The sequence below is a fragment of the Cherax quadricarinatus genome, chromosome 48 (genome assembly GCF_038502225.1).
Source record: "Cherax quadricarinatus isolate ZL_2023a chromosome 48, ASM3850222v1, whole genome shotgun sequence".
Classification (NCBI taxonomy): Eukaryota; Metazoa; Arthropoda; class Malacostraca; order Decapoda; family Parastacidae; genus Cherax; species Cherax quadricarinatus.
The window spans coordinates 26,363,758-26,384,932 of record NC_091339.1 but is presented as its reverse complement, the minus strand read 5'-3'; the positions used below and the strand labels follow the sequence as shown (position 1 = coordinate 26,384,932).

General features: G+C 39.5%; 1 protein-coding gene across 4 annotated transcripts in view; it reads right to left on the bottom strand.

The window, feature by feature from the left end:
• Positions 1-17,232, bottom strand: part of LOC128696095 (CUE domain-containing protein 1) — a 79,644-nt gene extending 62,412 nt beyond the window's left edge. The window contains exons 1-4 of one of the 4 annotated variants that reach the window (XM_053787162.2): positions 17,085-17,232; positions 11,357-12,086; positions 6,743-6,969; positions 5,072-5,192 (exon numbers count right to left, since the gene is read on the bottom strand). In XM_053787162.2, the coding sequence (XP_053643137.1) occupies positions 5,072-5,192; positions 6,743-6,969; positions 11,357-11,455 (447 nt within the window). In that variant the 5' untranslated portion in view covers positions 11,456-12,086; positions 17,085-17,232. Of the gene's footprint in view, positions 1-5,071; positions 5,193-6,742; positions 6,970-11,356; positions 12,087-16,829; positions 16,982-17,018; positions 17,040-17,084 lie in introns of those variants that run through there. The other 3 variants (XM_070095024.1, XM_053787163.2, XM_053787170.2) reach the window with 3 other exon arrangements.
• Between the last annotated feature and the right edge of the window lie 3,943 nt (positions 17,233-21,175).

The window sequence follows — 21,175 nt, the reverse complement described above, 5'->3', positions numbered from 1 at the left end:
AAATCGACCTGACAACACTGGAGGACAGGAGGGATAGGGAGGACATAACATAAAATTCTGAGAGGAATTGACGAAGTGGATAGGGACATGATGTTTCAGATATAGGACACAGCAACAAGGGTTCACAACTGGAAGTTGAAAACTCAGATGAGTCACAGGGACATTAGGAAGTATTTCTTCATTCACAGAGTTGTCAGGAAGTGGAACAATCTGGAGAGTGATGTGGTGGAGGCAGGATCCATACATAGTTTTAAAAAGAGGTACGATAGAGCTCATGGAGCAGGGAGAGAGTGGACCTAGTAGCGACCAGCAAAGAGTCATGGCCAGGGGCTGTGATTCAACCCCTGCAATCACATACAGACGAGTACAAAAAAGCGAGCACACACACTCGCTCACACACATTTGCTTTTTCTGTCTCTCTCCCCCTGTTGGGTGGTCAGCAAGGGGAATAGGGTATGAGTGTAGGATAATGGGAATGGTTATATTGCTTAGATGGTGAGATAAGCATAGATGGTATGAGAGGAAACATGGGTGGTGTGACAGCAGTGTAGGTGGTGTGATGGCAGTGTGGGTGGTGTGATGGCAGTGTGGGTGGTGTGACGGCAGTGTGGGTGGTGTGACGGCAGTGTGGGTGGTGTGATGGCACCATGGGTGGTGTGACAGCACCGTGGGTGGTGTGACGGCACCGTGGGTGATGTGACGGCACCGGGGATGGTGTGACGACACCGGGGATGGTGAAGGCACCATGGGTGGTGTTACAGTGGTGTGGGTGGTGTGACAGCATTGTGGGTGGTGTGATGGCACTGTGGGTGGTGTGACAACACTGTGGGTAGTGTGAGAATGCTGTGGGTGGTGTGAGAATGCTGTGGGTGGTGTGAGAATGCTGTGGGTGGTGTGAGAATGCTGTGGGTGGTGTGACAATGCTGTGGGTGGTGTGACAATGCTGTAGGTGGTGTGACAATGCTGCAGGTGGTGTGACAATGCTGCAGGTGGTGTGACAGAAGTGTGGGTGGCATAAAGATATTAAAATATTTAGAAAACACTGAGACAAAAGGTCATCCAACGCTCTACACTTTAAAGATATTCACACTCTTTCACATTCACCGCTCACAAGCTAAAATTAACCTTCCCCCCAACCTAAGTAAAAATCAATTGCACAAACAAAATGTAACTCCTTCCCCTGAGTAAAATCTATCACAAAAGCAAACACTAACTCCTGCCCTCACTCACCGCCGTATTTAAAATCTTATTGCAAAACACACAATAAAACAAATGGTTTCTAAACAGACTAAAATGCCTTACATAATAAATATAACAATAATATATAGGTCATCGAAAGGGTTGGAGAGAGGGGGTAAAGGAGGTTTTGTGGGCAAGGGGCTTGGACTTCCACGCTCACGCACGCTTGAGCGTGTTAGATAGGAGTGAATGGAGACGAATGGTACTTGGGACCTGACGATCTGTTGGAGTGTGAGCAGGGTAATATTTAGTGAAGGGATTCAGGGAAACTGGTTATTTTCATATAGTCGGACTTGAGTCCTAGAAATGGGAAGTACAATGCCTGCACTTTAAAGGAGGGGTTGGGATATTGGCAGTTTGGAGGGATATGTTGTGTATCTTTATATGTGTATGCTTCTAAACTGTTGTATTCTGAGCACCTCTGCAAAAACAGTGATAATGTGCAAGTGTGGTGAAAGTGTTGAATGATGATGAAAGTATTTTCTTTTTGGGGATTTTCTTTCTTTTTTGGGTCACCCTGCCTCGGTGGGAGACGGCCGACTTGTTGGAAAAAAAAAAAAAAAAAAAAATATAGGTAGTAGGTTGGTAGACAGCAACCGCCCAGGGAGGTACTACCGTCCTGCCAAGTGAGTGTAAAACGGAAGCCTGTAATTGTTTTACACGATGGTAGGATTGCTGGTGTCTTTTGTCTGTCTCATAAACATGCAAGATTTCAGGTATGTCTTGCTACTTCTACTTGCACTTAGGTCACACTACACGTACATGTACAAGCATATATATACACACCCCTCTGGGTATTCTTCTATTTTCTTTCTAGTTCTTGTTCTTGTTTATTTCCTCTTATCTCCATGGGGAAGTGGAATAGAATTCTTCCTCTGTAAGCCATGCGTGTTGTAAGAGGCGGCTAAATGCCGGGAGCAAGGGGCTAGTAACCCCTTCTCCCGTATAAATTACTAAATTTAAAAGAGAAACTTTCATTTTTCTTTTTGGGCCACCTTGCCTTGGTGAGATACGGCCGGAGTGTTGAAAGAAAGAAAGAAAAATAATATATAGGTAGTAGGTTGGTAGACAGCAACCGCCCAGGGAGGTACTACCGTCCTGCCAAGCGAGTGTAAAACGGAAGCCTGTAATTGTTTTACACGATGGTAGGATTGCTGGTGTCTTCTTCTTCTGTCTCATACACATGCAAGATTTCAGGTACATCTTGCTACTTCTACTTACACTTAGGTCACACTACACATACATGTACAAGCATATATATACACACCCCTCTGGGTTTTCTTCTATTTTCTTTCTAGTTCTTGTTCTTGTTTATTTCCTCTTACCTCCATGGGGAAGTGGAACTGAATTCTTCCTCCGTAAGCCATGTGTGTTGTAAGAGGCGACTAAAATACCAGGAGCAAGGGGCTAGTAACCCCTTCTCCTGTATATATTACTAAATGTAAAAGGAGAAACTTTTGTTTTTCCTTTTGGGCCACCCCGCCTCGGTGGGATACGGCCGGTGTGTTGAAAGAAAGAAAGGTTGGTAGACAGCAGCCGCCCAGGGAGGTACTACCGTCCTGCCAAGTGAGTGTAAGACAGAAACCTGTAATTGTTTTACATGGTAGGACTGCTGTGTCTTTTTTCTGTCTCATAAACATGCAAGATTTCAGGTACGTCTTGCTACTTCTACTTACACTTAGGTCACACTACACATACATGTACAAGCGTATATATACACACCCCTCTGGGTTTTCTTCTATTTTCTTTCTAGTTCTTGTTCTTGTTTATTTCCTCTTATCTCCATGGGGAAGTGGAACAGAATTCTTCCTCCGTAAGCCATGCGTGTTGTAAGAGGCAACTAAAATGCCAGGAGCAAGGGCCTAGTAACCCCTTCTCCTGTATAAATTACTAAATTTAAAAAGAGAAACTTTCATTTTTCTTTTTGGGCCACCCTGCCTTGGTGGGATACGGCCGGTTTGTTGAAAGAAAGAAAAGAATATCTTTATTTACTACAAGTACATGTACATGGTATATAGGCCTAGCTGGCATTAATGACATACCACTAAATAAAAAGCCACTTGTTATGCTGTGCATTTCAGGCAAATTAGGTTGGTTTTGTCCCAGGATGCGACCCATACCAGTTGACTAACACCCAGGTACCCATTTTAAACTGATGGGTGAACAGGGACAGGGACAGCAGGTGTCTTACAGAAACACGTCCCTAAAGTTTTCCAGCTGTACCAGAGGAGATTCGAACCCCAGACCATAGTGTGTGAGCCGAGTGCAATAGCGATCAAGCTACGAGACACCTATCAACTGTGAGTGGGGGAAGGGGGGTATCAGACATGGATGGTAAGGGAAGGGATGTCTTCAATTCTCAGTTTTTCTCTTTCTCATCACTTATTCTTCACTGCCTTTCCCATCTTTCGATCTGTTCAGCATAATGTAAAAACAAAAAACTATTCTTCCAGGGCACTATTATATTCAGACTTTGTAATATACAGCACAGTAATAAAATAGTAATAGATTTGTTTTATTACAATTTAATATACAGATTATAACACAATGTTAAGAAAATGTGGAGGAACACTTTTCTTGAAGTAGGAACTAGGCCTAAGGGCTGGTTTTTCTGTCAGCAATTCATATAAGGGGTATGTAAGTATCAGCACCCAATCAAATGAGCTATGAAGTTGGCTTAGGCCTCTTCAGAATAGTAAATGACCAGTAAAATAGGCCATGCCCAGGTTATAGTCATTTGAGGTTTTTATTTGTGCAAGTCAGTGTAAAGAAACATAATTATAAACTTTTCAACCTGCTACCTGAGAAACCAGATACGTATATTGAGTGAACAAAGGTAGGAGTTTTTTAGTGGAATACAACTGTGTACTAATGGCCCCTTTCAAGGAAGGCAAAATTGCAGACCTGGAGAATATACAGAGAACTTTCATTGCACACACAAGTACAATAAAGCACCCAAATTACTGGGAACAGTTGAAGTCCATTGACCTGTACTCCTTAGAAGGCAGGCTAGAAGATAAATGATAATATACACTTGAAAAATCTTAGAGACTAGTCCCAACACGAAAATCACTCCCTACAGAAGCAAAATACTCGGCAGGCGGTGCAACATACCCCCAATGAAAAGCAGGGGCGCCATGAGTACACTAAGAGGCTACACAATAAGTGTCAGAGACCCAAGTCTGTTCAGCTGATCCCAACATACATAAGGGAGATTACCAATAGACCCCTGGCTGTCTTCAAGAGAGAGCTGAACAGGCACCTAAAGTCAGTTCCCCACCAATTGGGCTGTGGTTCGTACGCTGGTTTGCATGCGGACAGCAGTAACACCCTGCTCACGCTTCAACAGCTCATCAGATCCCAAAAACCATTCGTCTCCATTCATTTATTCATGTGCGGACTGGGAGGCAATCAGGTATAATCCAAGGAAGGGAAGGGCAGGTCCAATTCCTTGGATCAAGAGTCCCTCAAATGCATCAAGAAACTTCTCTTGAGGAGACAGCAAAGACCAAAGAAAAAACTCTCGATCCTTTCCTCCATGTCATACATCTCTGCATCATCATTACTATTCTTTTACTTACCCAGAATCAAACAGCACTTTCCTTGACCCATGACTCCTATCACCTATATTTTTTTCTTTACCTATTTGCATTCCTTCCTTTTCATCTATCCATGGACAGACACAAAATGAAATTTGTTATCTTTGTTATGCATCTGAGTATACAAAGTACAGAGTATTGAGCCATAGACTAGGTTTATTTAAAAATGCTCATTCCTGGGTAATAGGATTTAGATTTCCAAACCAAGTTATATTAACTTTCTTCTTACATACCTGATGGGGAGGGGGAGTGAGTCTTAGGAAGTCAGCCGGTAAAGGAAGCAACATTGGGGGATTCCAGTTTCTCTGTGCTCGAAGTGATAAAGATTCCTCAGACTGGGCTAACCCTCCACGACTATAGAGAAAAAATAAAATATCATTCAAAATCCTGAAGTAAATGAATAAATTCATTATACAGTATTTACTTTAATTTTTTTATATTATTTACAAAGCAAAGTTACTATACAGTATTTAGCTATTTTTTATGATTGAGTTAAGCCAAATTTTCCCAAAGTAATCTCATATTTCATCCATTTGCATTATAAATGGCAGATTCAACACTCAATGCAACATGAATCTTTCATAATACTTCAGCAAATAAATATTAGAATCACAAACTTAAATTTCCTAAGTCAAAGCACTTACAATATTAAATATTGGCTTACATCATGTAATTTGTTACATGCTAGACCATTAGTCGTGCTGCTCAAATTCAAAAATAGGAAAAATTAAAATAAGATTAAATGAACCGAATTTATTAAAGCACAATTTACTTAAATAACATCTGTATTTATAAATATATCTGAAAATCATTTACTGTATCTATAATGGTTAATCCTTGTTACTTGCAAAGATTTTAGCAGAGTAAAGATGGAGTTGGAAATCACATTAGGTGGTAGTTCGGTGTACTGTACTGAAGAGATTAATGGGGAAAAATAATAATGGTAGAAGAAAGAAGTGAAAATAATGATGAGGATCAAAGATGGTGTTAGAAGTTACATGGAGGTGCCGTTAGAGGTTTTGCATTAGAGTATTAAATTTATTGCAGATATCAAATACTATCACATTTTGCAGATTAGCCTATATAAACTAAAAATGAGTGCAAGAACATTAAAAACCTGAAACATAAACAAGTAAATGCTGGCACACACAGCTGTTAACAGTGATGGCCCAAGCCACCTCACACAGCATTTACCACTATCGACTGCTTCCTCCTCGTGATGAGTGGTTGGTATAATTTTTATTTTTTTCTCCTCAATTTTCCACTCTTCCCTATTGTAAGTTTCTGATTAGCAGTCTGAAAGGCCTTTAGTTCCTTTTCCATCACCCCTGTGGTTGTGTTGCATATACATACATACATACATACATACATATACACACACAGACCTACACATGTTCTTTAGAATTCATAAAGTTTGTATAAAATAACACTGTAAATTATTCCTTATGTGGAATTATATTTATATCATAGTTAATAATAATATAATAATAATATCTTTATTTACTACAAGTACATGTACAAGGTATACAGTCCTAGCTGACAACAATGACATACTACTATATAGAAACTCCCTTGTTATGCTCTGCATTTCGGGCAAATTAGGTCAGTGTCCCGGGATGCGACCCACACCAGTCGACTAACACCCAGGTACCCATTTTACTGATGGGGAACATAGACAACAGGTGGAAAGAAACACGTCCAATGTTTCTACTCTAGCTGGGAATCGAACCCAGGCCCTCGCCGTGTGAAATACAGTTAGATGTCTTGTATTCCCTTTCAAAAACTGAAAGACAATATACATCACTGTTAAAATACAGATGTCTTGCATTCCCTTTCTAAAACTGAAAGACAATATACATCATTGTTAAATTACATGTCTGCAGTCTATATTGATAGGGACTAACAGTGGAGAACGATGTGGAGAAGGAACCGCTTGGTGATAACTTGGGGGTGGTGTCGCAGAAAGGGCATATGATGGTGGCAATTCATTGCAGGCCCCTACACCTCCACTTCCTCCATGTGGTGCCAACTGATTGCCAACACTTTCACTCTGACTTTCAGTGTCTGTGGTCATTGTCAACAGTTGGTCAATGGTCTCATGAACAGCTCCTTGGTTGGCTCGTAACACTGCCTGATAAAGAGGGAGGGTACTGTACTTATTGAATACAAAATAACAGGAGAAGATAACAGATTTCTCAAGATTTTTCTGCCATAGCCTCTTCCTTACAGGGAAATTTCCTAAAGGTATCAAATAGCATGAGATAAAAGCAAACATTCTGTGATGTACATTAGATTCACATAGAAGCATACACACTATCCTCACAACATAATTTCAGGCCCTTCAAACTGGATCTCCACATTTTGTATTGCATTTTCAACTAACTGGAAAAAAGGTTTCCACTATTCACCTTTGATTTGAAAAGAGAGAGAAATCTATTGTATCTTTATAAAAAAATCAATGAAATTTCAGAAAACATAGGCATTATTATTGTTGCTGTTATTATTACTGTACATATATCCAAAAACAAACCTTCGAATGTTATGAAAAACACCACAAAGTCCAACTAAAAAGTAGCATTTCAAGTGCATCTCATAAAGAATGTATATATGTAGTACAGTAAAGAGTATGTTCTGAAAATCAAGACTTTATTAAAATATATATAAAATGAAGAACATATGGGAAAAATAGTCATGTTCCACAGATTTTTAAAATTCAGTTGTCATTACTTGTTGACATGGAAGCATGTGGAGAGGGTTGGTGTGGATTTATCAGCCTGAGGTGGATGGCTGTAGTTCTTGTGGTGATTTGGATACAGAATTGTCAATAGTCAGGTTCTACTGGAGTGCTCGAGCATCCACAACATATCTCATCTGTTTCACTCTGCAGTTTATGATAAGGCATCACTACATGCTCCAGATTTGGCTTAAAGATGTATCAGGCTCCTCTACAGTGAAAAAAGTCTGAAATTCATGTAATTCATGCAGTGTTAACTGTTTATCTACAAGTTCTTCTACCTCATCTTCTTCTCATATCTACCTCCCTCCTAACTAAGCAGACTCTTGGACGTCACTACCACCCGCCTCCAGCTGGGTTAAAAGTATCTTTGGGAAGTTAAATCACCACTACCAGATGTAGACCAAATGAGATGTAAACTTCGCCAGATGGACTGTTGTCACGCCTTGCATCATTATGTACTGGAGTGCAATAAAATTAATGAATTTAGAGACAATTCACTCAGAAATGTTCAAGAAATGGCAAAGTATTTTATCCACAGTGGTATATTACAAACCATTCTGGAAAAATACCCTGACTTTGCTCACTGTAAATAAAGCATTATCACGTGTGTGTGCATGCTTGTGTACTCGTCTATTTGTACTCACCTATTTGTGGTTGCAGGGGTCGAGTCTTAGCTCCTGGCCCCGCCTCTTCACTGGTTGCTACTGGGTCCTCTCTCTCCCTGCTCCATGAGCTTTATCAAACCTCGTCTTAAAACTATGTATGGTTCCCGCCTCCACTACGTCACTTTCTAGGCTATTCCACTGCCTGACAACTCTATGACTGAAGAAATACTTCCTAACATCCCTTTGACTCATCTGAGTCTTCAACTTCCAATTGTGACCTCTTGTTTCTGTGTCCCCTCCCTGGAACATCCTATCTTTGTCCACCTTGTCTATTCTGTGCAGTATTTTATATGTCATTATCATGTCTTCCCTGACCCTCCTGTCCTCCAGTGTTGTTAGGCCGATTTCCCTTAACCTTTCTTCATAGGACATTCCCCTTAGCTCTGGAACTAACCTTGTTGCAAACCTTTGCACTTTCTCTAATTTCTTGACGTGCTTGATCAAGTGCGGGTTCCAAACAGGTGCTGCATACTCCAGTATGAGCCTGACGTACACGGTGTACAGTGTCTTGAATGATTCCTTACTAAGGTATCGTAATGCTGTTCTCAGGTTTGCCAGGCGCCCATATGCTGCAGCAGTTATCTGGTTGATGTGTGCTTCCGGAACATGCTCAGTGTTATACTCACCCCAAGATCTTTCTCCTTGAGCAAGGTTTGCAGTCTTTGGCCACCTAGCCTATACTCTGTCTGCAGTCTTCTGTGCCCTTCCCCGATCTTCATTACTTTACATTTGGCGGGGTTAAATTCGAGAAGCCAGTTGCTGGACCAGGTGTCTAGTCTGTCCAGGTCTCTTTGAAGTCCTGCCTGATCCTCATCTGATTTAATTCTCTTCATTAACTTCATATCATCTGCAAACAGGGACACTTCTGAGTCTAACCCTTTCATCATGTCGTTCACATATACTAAAAATAGCACGGGTTCTAGGACCGACCCCTGTGGGACCCCGCTCGTCACAGGTGCCCACTGTGATACCTCATCACGTACCATGACTCGTTGTTGCCTCCCTGTCAGGCATTCTCTGATCCATTGCAGTGCCCTTCCTGTTATATGTGCCTGATCCTCTAGCTTCTGCACTAATCTCTTGTGAGGAACTGTGTCAAAGGCCTTCTTGCAGTCCAACAAGATGCAATTAACCCACCCCTCTCTCTTGTGTCTTACTTCTGTTACTTTATCATAAAACTCCAGAAGGTTTATGACACAGGATTTGCCTTCCATGAATCCGTGCTGGTTGGCGTTTATACTCTTGTTCCGTTCCAAGTGCTCCACCACTCTCTTCCTGATAATCTTCTCCATAACTTTGCTTACTATACACGTCAGTGACACAGGTCTATAGTTTAGTGCCTCTTTTCTGTCTCCTTTTTTAAAAATGGGAACTACATTTGCCGTCTTCCATACCTCAGGTAGTTGCCCAGTTTTCAGGGATGTGTTGAAGATTGTGGTAAGTGGCACACACAGCACATCCGCTCCCTCTCTAAGGACCCACGGGGAGATGTTGTCCGGTCCCATTGCCTTTGAGGTATCGATGTCCCTTAGCAGCTTCTTGTGTGTGTGTACGTGTTTGTATGCTCGTGTGTGTGTCTATCTGTGCGTGCACCTTCATGTGTGTGTGCGCACATGCTCGTGTGGGTGTATGACCCACTTAATATTTGTATACTTATAACTCATTACAATTGTGACTGGGTGTGAACGTGTCAGTGGCTCATTACTCTGTAATTTGTTCATGATTGTTGCCATGTATAGGAGTGCAGATGGTTCATTACCTTTGTAACTTGCCATGATTGTGACCAGATCTACCTGGAGTTCATTACCTTTGTAACTAGTTCAGCTATCATACCTTTGGGATCCGGTCCCTTGACCCATTATGTACCTCTGTAATCTTTTGACTACCGCCCACAGGATGGGTATGGGGTGCATAATAAAGATATTAAACTGGTTCTTCATTATCCTCTAACAGTTCCTATACAGTTTTTTCATGTACATCTTCAAGACCCTTGTGTCTTACAATTCTTGCCAAAGTCACAATTTCCTAGACCTGACTCCTTACCACCAAAGGCCATAATCAACCCATACCACAGCTGCAATGAGTTTTTTCCATTACCATCTATGTACTGAGACACTTGACTAATAACTCCTTGATCCAGTGGCTATATCAAAGATGGCATACTAGTTAGTAAAAATACAAGCATCCTATAAAGGGTCTATAGACTGCATGATTAGAGGATGACAATGGGAATTATCAAGAATAAGGAGAACCTTAAATGAAAGGTTTGTTCTGGCTAAGCAGATCTTGATTGCAGGATTAAAATACTTGAATCTATCAACAAACAAAGACTTGTTCATCCATTATGAAAGAGCAACATTTCGATTAGCCTTTAAGCACCACACTCTTCTTGAACAAACATTCTGGAAAAAATTATAATTTCATAATATATTTTAAGAAGACAGTATCAATTACACAAATCTATGCTGCTCAATCATCTTAACATTTATATGAGCCATTTTAAGGCATTATTTCACTACTTTATAAAGAACAAAATTAAAAAACAATAAACGGTTATTCTGTAGGCAAAAGGCCATGCAGTTACCTTGGTTCTCAGTAACATAAACCAGAAATCTATAATGGCTATTACATTAAACAATAAAGTTTACCTTTAAATTGTGCAGTGCAGTACTACCTATATTTAAACCAAAGTAGCTGCCAAAATAAGCAGCATTCTTATTACTGTATGTTTTCTTTTGTTACAATACAGTATATGCACTGTTTGTTGTTTATATGCTATGTAGACTCTATTGTACTTTCAATCATTCTACAAATGGCCATTTACATCAATTTAGTTCTCAAAATGACTAGATGACTTAGCAGGATTTTAGTATTTGACAAAGGCAAATGATTTGAAGTGTTGCAGAGTAACTACTGACCTTGAGATACCAGATTGCATAATAATAAACTTAGAATTCAGTGGCCTGTACAGCACTACATCATGTAAACATACATACAGGAAGTACAGTAGATGCTAATTGCTAGCAGGTAGACAAATTATAATTACAGTTTCCATGTTTGTCTCATTAACACTTTCCTTATGTATAAAAAAAAATGGTAGTAGAATGTGTGCTAACCTCAATAACATCAGCATCAACATCTGGGAACATAGTTTTGAAGTCTTCCATAGCTTGATGAAAGTCCAGCTGGGTTGCCTGACCCTCAACTGCCGCCATCCTTCCTCTGAGGCGGCTCCGATGAGGGCGAAATTTTCTCCCACGTAGAATTTTGGCTGCCTAAATTATTGGCAGCTAAAATTGTCCTTTTATAGACTTAATGATTTGACAAAATATGATAGTCAGTCATATGATATAACTACTTTAATGACGTCTGATAATGACTAAGTTGGGTGCTTGTTTATACAGTACTTGGTGATAGGTAGTGTAATAAAGTTATAAATATCTAGCCTCTAACTTATTAATGAGAATTCTGATTAACTGCTTTATTTATTATTTTTAAATGTGTTTTGAGCAACACTGATATAAATTTCAGTGATCAATAAATAAATAATATATGAGGATCTGTGTTCTAGCTATTATGCTTTTTCTAAGGAACTTTTTAAATACAACTACTGTACTGTACTGTGAAAAGTTAACAAAAGTGAAGATTTATTTAAGATTAACTATATTTCCTATTTCTATAAACAGTACAGTATTATATTTAAATCCTTTACTATCACAGCCTTAGCTCTTGAGAAGACGCTGGAGTCCAAGCTGTCACATTATCCCCACGTCGAGTGGGCCGAGATGCCACACTGCACTCTGCTTTAGCTACCCTACATACTCTACTGCCTGTCTTGGAGGTAACCTGCAACACAAAATAGAAATACAATACAGTATATTTCAAACATTTTTATGCTAACCATTTGGTTCCCATTTCAAAAATAAGTACAATGAACATTAAGTCACTGAACAAACATTTACATCTTTCATTGTACAATACTAAATGATAATACATAATTTACAAATATGGAAAATTTCAACAGAATTCCAATTTATTTGGCACTGCCTAATAAGATGTGACAGAATTTCCAAATACGTACTGCATATAAAACTGAAAATAAGTGTCTGGTCTTAATTCACACAAGAGGCCTCTGATACCATTGATGAATGATGATTAACATGTTTCTTTGTACCTCCCTTCCTCAAAGAGAAATCCCCTATGTACTAAAAAAAAAAAAAAAAAATTGAAGCCAACCTAATGAAATCTTTTATGCCAAGATTTTGGGAATGTTGAGTATAAAACCAAAACCACCAAAAAATAATAATTAAAAAAAAAGTCTAAGAAAGTTCCAGCCCAACCATGTTAATAATTTGAACAGCATTTACCTGGGAACACTAGATCATCTAACATACAATAGTGAAAATGAATGGTACCTAGGAAGCAATGATGTACAGGGTCAAACAGTGGAGATGAATATGGCCAAAAAGCAAGTGTGCCCAAGTGATTAGTGAATATGAATGATACTCTGCAGTAAAAAGGTGCAAAGTTGAGTATGAACATGAATGATGCTGCAAAGTGAAGTACACTGAGTTTAGTGAAAAGTTATGGTGCTGGTATCTTATTTAAAATAGGATTTCAAAGATATAATACTGTATTCATGTTCTAACCCCCCAAAAATCATCCAGGATATGCTGATTACTTGAAAACTTGGTAATTTAATATTAGCAACAACCCAGACACTGCCAGATACTCCTGTTAATCTCTAAATGCACTTATGAGTTTCACATTCAACAACTTGCAGTTAATTAAAAAATATGTATTGTACTTTATTTCACACTTAACTGCAAAAGAAAGCAATAAACCTATACAAGTGCTGCACAGTAGAGAGGTGAGTGATGTCAGAGAGCAATACTACAATTATATAAATATGCAATGATAAAGATAAGATCAAGACTTAGTACCTCCCTGCATGCCACACCCATCCTCACATGACACACCCCTCCTCACATGACACACCCATCCTTATGTACTGCACCCTTCCTCACACACCACACCCTTTTCTACATGTTGCACCCATCCTCACGTACCACTCCTCGCATGCCACAAACTTCCTTACATGCTGAACCCCTTCATATTACACACCCTTCCACATATGCTTTCCCAAATGCTGTATGTACCCTTCCCATGTGCCACACCCTTCTTCATATGCCACACCTTTCCTCACATGACACACACTGACATGCAGTAATTTAGTGCCAAAAACTAAATTAGTTTATAAAAGGTTTAAATGGAATAATGATACTGAAAAACTGTGAAAATGAACACTTGTGTACAGTTCAGCACATTTATTGAATTTTCAGGACATTTATTGAATGTTCAGGACATTTACCGAGTGTTCAGGACATTTGTTAAATATCCTGAACTGTACACAAGTGTCATTTTCCATAGTTTTTAAAAGGTTCAGGTGTTAAAATATTAGTTTTAACAATGAAACAGTACAGTACACTGTATGCTATACTGGACAATATTTAAAATCTGAAATTTATATTTTGAAAATTTTTTTATTAAGAAAACCCTAGACTAATATTAAATAAATAAATTGAAATATGGTTAGGCAATAAATAATATATACTGGTAATTCTGTAATAGCTTCATATCAGCTAATTTGTCTGTGTGATGTTCATACAAGTTTTGAGTACTGAAAGTTTAAAAATGATCCTTCACAAAGTCTAAAACAATCTTGCATACTTGAGCACTTATGTATCTGGTCTTAATCATCAAAATAAGGATTCTTAAGAGCTAGTGCTGATCAATATAATGTATAATGCATGTTTATTTGTATAATTTTTTATTATTAATACATTGGCCGTCCCCCACCAAGGCAGGGTGGCCCGAAAAAGAAAAACTTTCATCGTCACTCACTCCACCACTGTCTTGCCCGAGGTGTGCTTACACTACAGTTATAAAACTGCAACATTAACACCCCTCCTTCAGAGTACAGGCACTGTACTTCCCATCTCCAGGACTCAAGTCCAGCCTGCTGGTTTCCCTGAATCCCTTCATAAATGTTACCTTGCTCACACTCCAACAGCACGTCAAATCCTAAAAACCATGTTCCCATTCGCTCCTATCTAACATGCTCATGAATGCTTGCTGGAAGTCCAAGCCCTCTCGCACACAAAACCTCCTTTACCCCCTCCTCCAATCTTTCCTAGGCTGACCCCTACCCTGCCTTCCCTCCACTACAGATTTATACACTCTAAAACATTCCATCCTCTCCACATGTCTGAACCACCTCAACAACCCCTCCTTAGCCCTCTGGATAATAGTTTTAGTAATCTTGCATCTCCTCCTAATTTTCAAACTACAAATTCTCTGCATTATATTCACACCACACACTACCCTCAGACATGACATCTCCATTGCCTGCAGCCTTCTCCTGGTTGCAACATTCACCACCCATGCATTACACCCATATAAAAGCACTGGATATAACTACACTCTCATACATTTCCCTCTTTGCTTCCATGGACAAAGTTCTTTGTCTCCACAGACTCCTAAGTGCACCGTTCACCTTTTTCCGCTCATCAATTCTATGATTCACCTCATCCTTCACAGACCCATCTGCTGAAACGTCCACTCCTAAATACTATCTGAATACATTCACCTCCTCCATACTCTCTCCCTCCAATATATCCAATCTTTCGTGATCTAATTTTTTTGTTATCCTCATCACCTTACTCTTTTCTATATTCACTTTTAATTTTCTTCTTTTACATACCCTATCAAACTCATCCGCCAACCTCTGCAACTTCTCTTCAGAATCTCCCAAAGGCACAGTGTCGTCTGCAAAGAGCAACTGTGACAACTCCCACTTTGTATTAGATTCTTCATCTTTTAACCCCACATTATACAAATATACATGCATACCCTACACACTTACACAATGTATACAGTACAAGATTATTGTCAAATTCTCTTTCTAGATATTATGCAGAACGTAACATTAGTAAGATTATTTAGGTACAGGCACGCAAAGTACAATTATCACATATAGTGTAAATTAGCCAGGATAACGCAAACATTAACCTGATGTTAATTCAGTTTAATGCCACCATGTAATATCAGTTTTTGCATTTATAACAAGTGGACATAAAAAAAAGGCAAAATTAAACCCAATATAATATCAATTTTGTACAGACTAGGGGTATTGTTAAACTAATCTCTCTCAGACCCAGGTAATGTGAGAATAACCTCACTCTGATTACATTACATTCAAAAGGGAGGGAGTGAGAGCGTTAAACCTTCTGGGGCCAGACAGTGCCTGGGAAATGATGAGGATATTAGTTCAAGGAGGGCAGGTCCAATTCTTTGGATCAAGATCTCCTCACTGGCTCTTTCAAAGGGACTAGCCTCCCACAGACCCGAGTAATGCAACAAACCCGGGATATATGGTAGCACCTTTATACAAAACTGGCCTAAGATTTTGTTTGGATTTTTAACCAGCAGTAACAACCTGGTTGATCAGGCCGTGATCCACCATGAGGCCTGGTCTCAGACTGAGCCACGGGGACGTTGACCTCCGAAACCCTCTCCAGGTAAACTCCAGAGAGTTAGCCACCCAGGATAACCCAAGAAAGGCAGGGCATCATCAAGTGACTTTCTGTCTTATTTTCAATGGGGTCCTTCAATATTGTCCCCCAGGATGCAACCCACACCAGTCGACTAACACCCAGGTACCTAATTACTTGCTAGGTAAACAGGGGCAGTAGGTGTAAGGAAACATGCTCAATGTTTCCACCCTTGCTGGAGATCAAATCACAGACACTTTGTGTGAGTTGAGAGCATTGTCTACAAGGCCAAGGGCCACCATAGTTTTGTACAGACCCAGGAAAATGTGGGACTACTATAGCCTTAGACCTGGGGAAATATGGGACTACCATCGTCTTGCACAGACCTGAGAAAATATGGGTCTACTAGTCTTGCAAAGACCTGGGCAAATGTGGAACTGCCATAATCTTAGACCTGGGGAGATATGAGGTCTCACACATACACACCAAGGCAATGTGAAACGGACTTTTAAAAGGTCTCAGTCATGCAGGTTTGGCCACACTCTTACCTTGCCTGATGAGATATTAGCCTCACTATTATTATAAGCATAACTAAGCGCTAAACACACAAGGGTTTAACCTCACTAAAACCTGGACTTATGTCATGTCTTTCCTCCTACAAACCACCACCATAATCACACTATTTAAAATGGTTTTCTTAGCTGTGTAACCCTTGTAGGTTTAGCGCTTAGTTATGATTGTAAGAATGATTATTTTTATGTTTTTATTGAGCCGTACTCAATACATTCAGCACAAGGGATTGCTGTGAAAGCATTACATTTGTAATTACAGAAAATTTAATCGTGTTCTTTTCTTCTGCAGGAAATTTTACAGCAAAGACCTTATTAATGGGACCGTGACATATATAGTACTCAATATAATAACAAGTACAGCTCTTGTACTCAGTACAACCCTATGGATTTAAAAACCTACACGGTCTGTGACAGTCAATCTCTCACACAGCCACACTGACAAACACTACAAATGTTTCAATCACCAGTAAGAAGTGTGCGTCCTCTTTGGATTTCCTAACGTAAGTGTGCCAGTAGTGCCACAGACACTGCATGACAGTGCCACAGTGACAAGTTTGTCACGAGTGACAGGTGATTCTACGAGTCATTCAGTGCCACACAAGCTCCTCCCTCCCACCATACACACACACACACATTTTAAAGTAACTTGTTACTTGTATGCCCGTGAGAGTTTATGTTATCCAGCTCAGTGGAAAGAGAGAGAGACAAGGGAGTATTACCTCCACCTCCTGCCAGCGTCGTCTGCTTCTCCCGTGTTGTCAAATATTGATATTTTACCAGCAAGTCAGAAACTGGTGTGTTTCCTCCAGCCTCCTCCTCCATCATCCAAGGCCTACCTTCCCATAAATCCATCTCTCATCTACTCTTCATATTATTACCATCCTGAGCTAAGTCAAAATGAGTTTATGACAATATTCGTGACATCTCAGTTAGGCATTCTAAAGACTAGAAACATTTACACTATTCAAGAAAAAATTATCATTAGAGAAAATGGAGATTTAGGAATAACTATACTATATATTTTTTGTTAATATTTATCTGTAAATATGATGAATATTTTATTCTGATTGTTAATACCGAGGGTTGGTAACCCAGCATAAACTAACAAAACCAAGGAAAATGACTTATTTCCATTGGGATCATTTGGTCTTCTTCCCAGGGATACCATCTACAAGAGTTGGCTAACACAGGTACCTATTTACTGTTGTGTGAACGGCAACAGGTGTAGGGAAATGTGAATGTATGGCGCCACCACTGAGCCACGAGCTACCATATATTTTACTATAATAACAGATGGAGAAGAATATTCAAATTATTAACACCAGTCCTGAGATCGAAGAGAAAGGCAGCCTCCCGGATACTTCGTTGGCGGCCACGGAGGTGGTTTTGTATCGCCCCAGGTTCATTCCTAAAAAAAAATCATATCGAGTCTAGATGGGTCATCCTTGGTGGAACATAAAAAAAATATAAATCATATTTGATATTTCATACTCATTAGTCTACTCAACATGGTAACTAACAAAAGACGGCTCTTGGCCATACCTGGAGTTTACCTGGAGAGAGTTCCGGGGGTCAACGCCCCCGCGGCCCGGTCTGTGACCAGGCCTCCTGGTGGATCAGAGCCTGATCATCCAGGCTGTTGCTGCTGGCTGCACGCAAACCAACGTACGAGCCACAGCCCGGCTGATCCGGAACTGACTTTAGGTGCTTGTCCAGTGACAGCTTGAAGACTGCCAGGGGTCTGTTGGTAATCCCCCTTATGTGTGCTGGGAGGCAGTTGAACAGTCTCGGGCCCCTGACACTTATTGTATGGTCCCTTAACGTGCTAGTGACACCCCTGCTTTTCATTGGGGGGATGGAGCATCGTCTGCCAAGTCTTTTACCCCATAGGGGTAATGTCGAAGAATCATTAGAGGTCTTGACTCAGATGACCATTACTAAACTTCCCTTTATACCTATTGCCTCTTATCGAAGAAGCGTATTGTCCACCAATGAATCACAGCTTAGTGAGTAGGCTCAACTTCCAAGTGAGGAAGACAGGACATTCTGGGTCATCATATACGGAAAACACATAATGGCAGCTCTAAATCTCGACAACCAAGGCCTTTCTGACCCAGGGTTAAATGGCATATCGCCGAGTCAGAGCCCGTTCTGGCGAACCTACCTGTACCTGTGATAATAACGTGTTCTGCAATTTGTATCTTTGTCGTCGTGGAAAGCCCAGCCAGTACGACTTGTGGCATTTACATACCTCGCAATTACTCTAACATATGGTTGCCTGCAGGGGACCTAACCCTCCTCAGTGTGGGAAATATGGGAATGATGACTTCACAAACAAAACTGCAAATCTCAGGTTGGTGGACTGACCATTTGTCAAGGCTGAGAAACTGATCATCTCAAGAATACTTTTAGCCTGCTACACAGGAATAAAGACAATAAAGACACCCAAGTGATGCACATACATCTTATTCATCATCTCAGGTAAAGCTGTTTTAACTGCAAGTCCTCCAGCTTCACTAACACTTGTGACCCCATTTGATTTTTTGTGGTGAAAAATAACACCCTACAGGTTACCGATATATTATTATTATAATAAAAAAAGAAGCGCTAAGCCACAAGGACTATACAGCAGGTTACCGATATAAAATATTATAAATAGCAAGACAGTAATTGTGGAAAATACTGTATATATTTTCCAGAAATTCAGTATTTATATGCATATAGATGGCCATACTGTATTTAATAACATTTATGTCATAGAAAATGAGAAACAGAGCCTGGGGAGAAGGGACAGTCGCCATTTAATTTGAATTGGATACAACGTTAGTGTAATGGGAAGGAATTTTCGTGCTCTAGAGGTTAAAATTGGGCTGACACCTCTCAAATAGGAGGCGAAATTGTTGGATGTGCATTCCTGCATAATTTGAGAATCAGGCGACAGGACAGGACAACTCCAGGAACCTCAGATAAGCTGTCTAAATTGTTTAATTTCTGGCCAGTAAATTCTTCATAAATGTAGGCAAAAGGGGGGGTCCTGTACATGACACATTAATCTCCAGTCAAATTGGTGAGTGTTACGATTAAGATATTTTCCTTCTGTTATGTAAATGTGTTTATATATAATCATTTTTTAATTTAATATACAGTCCACAAATTTATATATTTACCAGCATTCCTGGTGATGTATTTTTCATTTGTAATAGGTCCAGAGCAAATTGTGGATATGACAGTGGTAGGTATCGAAGGGGGACATTTTTGCGACCTAGGTGTCCCAAATTCCTACTTGTCTAACTGATAAATAATAATTATCTTTGTTCATTTACTGTTATGTATATAATGATACATTCAGATAAATGTAATTTTCCACAGTAATAAAGTGAATGATGGGTCTCCTGCCTCGGTGGGAGACGGCCAGCATGTTAAATAAATAAATAAATAAATATATATATATATATAAATATATATATATATATATATATATATATATATATATATATATATATATATATATATATATATAAGTAAGTAAGTAAGTTTATCCAGGTATACATAAATACAGTTACATAGAATTATCATACATAGCAGCAGATGTGTAGAGAACCTGGGATAACACAAAAAAGTCAGACAGAGTGACTTATTTCCATTGGGGTCTTTTTACCTTATTATTATAATATAAAGGTTATAATATTTTCTTATTATTCTATAATGAAGATAACATCTTATTATCATACTAAAAAGACTATCTACTACACGAGGGTCATTAAGACTATCTACAATACGATGGTCATTACTAGGAATAAGGTAAAATTTACACGTATGTTAACTAAAAAATGTAAAATCATTCCCCTCCCTTTCTGTAGCTACATTCATCAGACACCTTTTGGCACTCTTCTTGAACTGGTTCATGCTATGACTGGCTTTGACATGTGCGGGTACTCTGTTCCATTCCTTTATTGCTGTACAATAAAAGGTGTTTGAAGCCTGGCCAATGACTGTGGGTACTACAAAGTTGTGCTCTCTCCACCTAGTACTATGATTCCTTTGGTTCCCAACCTTGACAAAATTGACAGCAAGATATTCTGGACACTGTTTGTGAGCAATTTTATAAACATGATTTAGCTTCAGTTGTTTTACTCTGTCTTCAACATTCAGCATATCCAACTGCTGTAATTCATCTTGGCCTACATGTTCTCTTGGTCCCAGCCCCAAGATGAATCTTATGATTTTGTTCTGGGTGATTTGCAGTCTATCTTTCAGTTTTTTTTTTTTTTTTTGTCAAGGCAGAGTACCATGAAGAGCAAGCGTAATCCATATGGCATTGTATAAGGGCTAGACATAGGGTCCTGCGAGCCTCAGTAGGTAGACACTGCTTGTCTATACAGGAACTTCAGTCTGGCATTCGCTTTCTTTACTACATTGTTCCCTATCAATTCTCCTGACATGCATGGGTCAAAGGGGATTCCCAGATATTTTACTGATGAAACCAAAGTGATGGGCTCCCCATTACACTGGACATTAAAATTATTTACCCTTCTCAGTTTATGTTTCGTGCCAAAGAGAATGGCTTCATATATATATATATATATATATATATATATATATATATATATATATATATATATATATATATATATATATATATATATAATCCGGCCTGCCGGACTTGAGTCCTGGAGATGGGAAGTACAGTGCCTGCACTCTGAAGGAGGGGTGTTAATGTTGCAGTTTAAAAACTGTAGTGTAAAGCACCCTTCTGGCAAGACAGTGATGGAGTGAATGATGGTGAAAGTTTTTCTTTTTCGGGCCACCC